Below are 3741 nucleotides of genomic sequence, written 5' to 3' on the forward strand. Positions count from 1 at the left end.
ATAAATTTTATTTAAATAAACTAATTGTGTATATCTCTAACTGTTTGATAAACTTCCCATGACCTGAATTTTTCTTGTAACATGAACAGAGCAGTGGGGAGAGAAGATGAATTGTCCAGCTGTTAAGGTTTTGGGAAATTTGGACTTTGACACCTTCTCCAAGACAGTATCTTGCCCAAGGCTGGCCAGAGTGTGTGATAAATGCCTCTCTCAAGGATAACCTCTCTCCCTTGAGTCTCTTGCATGCCAAGATCTGGCAGCCATGGAAAACACGTAATCTCACTTGCTTGTCATTTTTAATCTCACGGGATGTCGCAGGACCCTAAATTTGTCATTCACGCTATCATGGGAATTCTGAATGGAGCCATCAGTCTTTCAGGCTGCATCCAGACCTGCCTGCAGGGACTCAGTGCTCAGTCCCAGTCACGCAGMTCAGCTCAGCTGCTGTGGCTCCTGACCAGCGCTTCCCTTCCCATCTTTACAAAGCACAGTGCAAGACAGGAGTGGTGTGTTTGATTTTCATCCCCTGGGCTGGGGCAAGGCCAAGGTGTGCGGTTATATTGGGTAACACAGAAAAATACTTACTGTTTCTGCAGATTTGGCAATGCCTGTGTTTCTGTAATGTGGGAATAATACTGCAATTTTACAGAATCACAGAAAAGTTAAGGTTGGAAGGCACCTCTGGAAATCATGGAGTCCAAGCTCCCTGCTCCAAGCAACAACAGCTGGAACAGGCTGCTCAGAACCATGAGTGTGGTTTTGTATGGAAAATCACACTATGAAAAGCCAGTGCCCATAAGGAGACAGAGGAGTCCCGCAACTTTATTCGAATAAAGGGGTAAGAGTTTCCTGGGGCACATGGCAGCAGGGTTTCCCTCTCAAGGTTTCAGACGGCGCAGCTCCTTTTATCCCAAACTCCCGGCTGCAGGTTGCCCTCTTCCTTTCCCCACTGCCTGAGGTACAAGCATGGTACAGCCTGCCCGAACCCAAACCGCCTGTCACATATACCCCTTGGAACTGTCATTTTCCCCCAAAGTTTAGGAACTTAGCCTTGTGCAGCCCCATTTATCAGTTTCAGGGGTGAGGTCGGCTGGCTCTGTAACCAAACTGCGGTTTGCAGTTGGTAGAGACATGAAGATCCATTTCAAAGGCGTTGACACCCATATCCTTGTCCATGGAATTGTTTGTAAAGACATTAGCACACATCTTCCCTAGCAGTTTRAATATCTTCACAAACAGCGATGCCACAACCTCTCTGGGCAACCTTTTCCACTGCTTGAAGGTGAAAGTTTCTTCTTATGTTTAAATAGGATTAATTTTCTGCATCTCAGTTTGCCGACATTGACTCTTGCCCTTACCACTAAGACTGGCTCCATCTTCTTTACTTCCCCTCTCAGATATTTATCCCTTGATAAGATCCCCCTGAGCCTTCACTTTTGGGTGCTGAACAGTTCCAGCTCTCTCAGCCTCTCCCCATYTGACATCCTCCACTCCCTCAATTACCTTCAGGGTCCCTCCTGGGCCCACCACAGCCTGTTCTGGGAGGCTGAAAACCGTGGCTGGAAGGACATGTGCTCACAAGAGCTTGATCTTGGACAGACAAAGAGATTCTTTCCAGAAAAYAGAAGAAAACTGAAAACAGAACAAAAAAAAGAAAAATTGCACAAACTTTATAATTAGATTTCTGCAAGGGAATTTTCATTACAATTTTATGAAACATTAATTTAAAGAAATCTAAAACTGTTCTATGGAAAACCCATATTCTACTTATGACCACAAATGGAAGAAGGGGAGTTACCACAAGCTGAAGCAGGGGAGTTTTCAAGTAATCCTAGAACGCTGAAAAGCTGTTGTAAAGTTGTACTCCTTCCAAGCTGTGATTTGTATTTAATTATAATTCAATTAATTATGCATTTCTGTTTGGTTGTAATGGTTACACACCGGTTTTGCAACATGCAAGATCTTGATTACTTTTATGGTTTTTGAAAATTTCCATGTGTGCAAAAAAGCCTCTGCTCCTGGCTTCACWTCTATTTTTAGGAAAAAAGAAGGGATTTACTGCTTAGTGTGCTTGTGCAGAATTGTCCCTTCCATTGGRGTGACCTCCCCTGGTTTTGCTGTGAGGTTCTGCAGCAGGTGACCTGCAGAAAATAAATGGACATACTGATGAGAGTCCTCTACATGTGCTCCGGCACACACCTTCATTTAAAGCTGGAATCCAGCTCTGTTTTGCATAAGAATGTTGAAAAAACCRATTATCCAAATTAACAGCACGTAACAACTCTGTAATCTGGAAGCAAATATTTTAATTATCTCTGGTTAAAATGAATCTAAATTACACATTTAAGAATGTTGATTCTTCTGAGACTTAAGAATTTTGGCTGCCTTTTACTGAAAAGGAGCAAACTGTGCCAAAAAGAAAATGTGCACAAGGAGATTTAGGATACTTTGGGAGGAAAAGAAAATATTTCTGATCATTTAGGTAGGTTTTTTTAGTCATAAATAAAAATATTGATAATACTGATGACAAAGAAAAGATGCTCTATTTGCTTGTAGTCTTGCATATATTACTGTTTCACCTGTTGATATGATGTATTGTATCAGTTATTTAAATTTTCCAATGTGGCATTTGAAAAACTTTCCCAACAGTTTCAAAGAAAAGCACATTGCATTTTTAGCATATACTTATGCAAGTCCCTGGAAGTCACAAAAATTGAGAGACATGGGGTGACAGGATTAATATTCAGCTATACCAGTGCAGAGTATTGTGAGCAGATTTTGTTTCCCAGTTCATTCTCAGTGGTATCTACAATAACTTAATAGACTATCACAGGTAAATAGTACCTACTTGAAATTCTGTGCTTGTATTTCAGTTTTTGCAGCAACCTGTAGAGCACATCAATGAATCATATTACAAGGCTTCCTAATGCCTAGGACTCACAGCTTTTTCTTTCACTTACAAGAAATTTTCATGTTTTGTTTTTCCTGTTTTCCTTCAATATAATTTGACAGCAAATTGAGCATCAATTAGTGTGCATTTTAGAGGTTTCATCCACTCGTAAGGTATCTGATTCCTTTCAATTACATCAGAATATCTATGGGACATGGGCTTTCTCCTACRGTGTTTACAGACGGCTTAAAGCAGAGATGCCCTCATCTCCACTGGGCTGGCATGTGGTTACCACAAATACAAAGAGAATGAATGTTAGGATGACCTTTTGGATGAGCTCCAGAATGACAGAATGGGGTTTTCCAGTCCTCAACTAACTCCTGGTCACCTCGGTAATTTTTTTTAATTTTTGTGTTCCTCTTTTCCCCATCCCCAGATGGGTACTGTTACATTTCACTGAGCCGTCTGGAGTTTTCTGAAGTTTCATGACCTAACAGGATCAGAATGCCATTTCATTTTTTTCCCTCCTAGTTACCACTAGAAGGAGTTCCCTGGTGTAGCTCATGGCAGGAATTTCAGGGACAGCTGTGCTGGCACCAGAGAAGAGGCAGCAGATCAGCGTGACCCAAAGCAGAGGCAGGGCAGCACGGGAAGAAGGTCCCAAGCAGTAACACGAACTCATTTTGCTGCAAAGTGTTTTGCAAAGCTAGTTACAGCCCCAGCAAGGGCTCATCTCTCCCGGGGACAGAAGAGGGACTCTTTCCCAACATGCATTCTCTACAGCTTTCTCCTGGTTGGCCCAACCTAAGCGTGGCTTGTAGTTTCTTAAAGTCATGGTTTTTAAGCAGACA

At 42.0% G+C, this 3741-nt stretch overlaps 1 protein-coding gene across 1 annotated transcript in view; it reads left to right on the plus strand.

The window, feature by feature from the left end:
* Positions 1-309: 309 nt before the first annotated feature.
* AEBP2 (AE binding protein 2) overlaps positions 310-3741 on the plus strand; it is a 48270-nt gene continuing 44838 nt past the window's right edge. Inside the window, exon 1 of the mRNA XM_057369538.1 lies at positions 310-506. Coding sequence (XP_057225521.1) covers positions 310-506 — 197 coding nt within the window. The remainder of the gene's footprint in view (positions 507-3741) is intronic.

This window comes from Malurus melanocephalus, unplaced genomic scaffold (assembly GCF_030028575.1).
Source record: "Malurus melanocephalus ecotype Western Australia unplaced genomic scaffold, MMel_1.1 scaffold_112, whole genome shotgun sequence".
NCBI lineage: Eukaryota > Metazoa > Chordata > Aves > Passeriformes > Maluridae > Malurus > Malurus melanocephalus.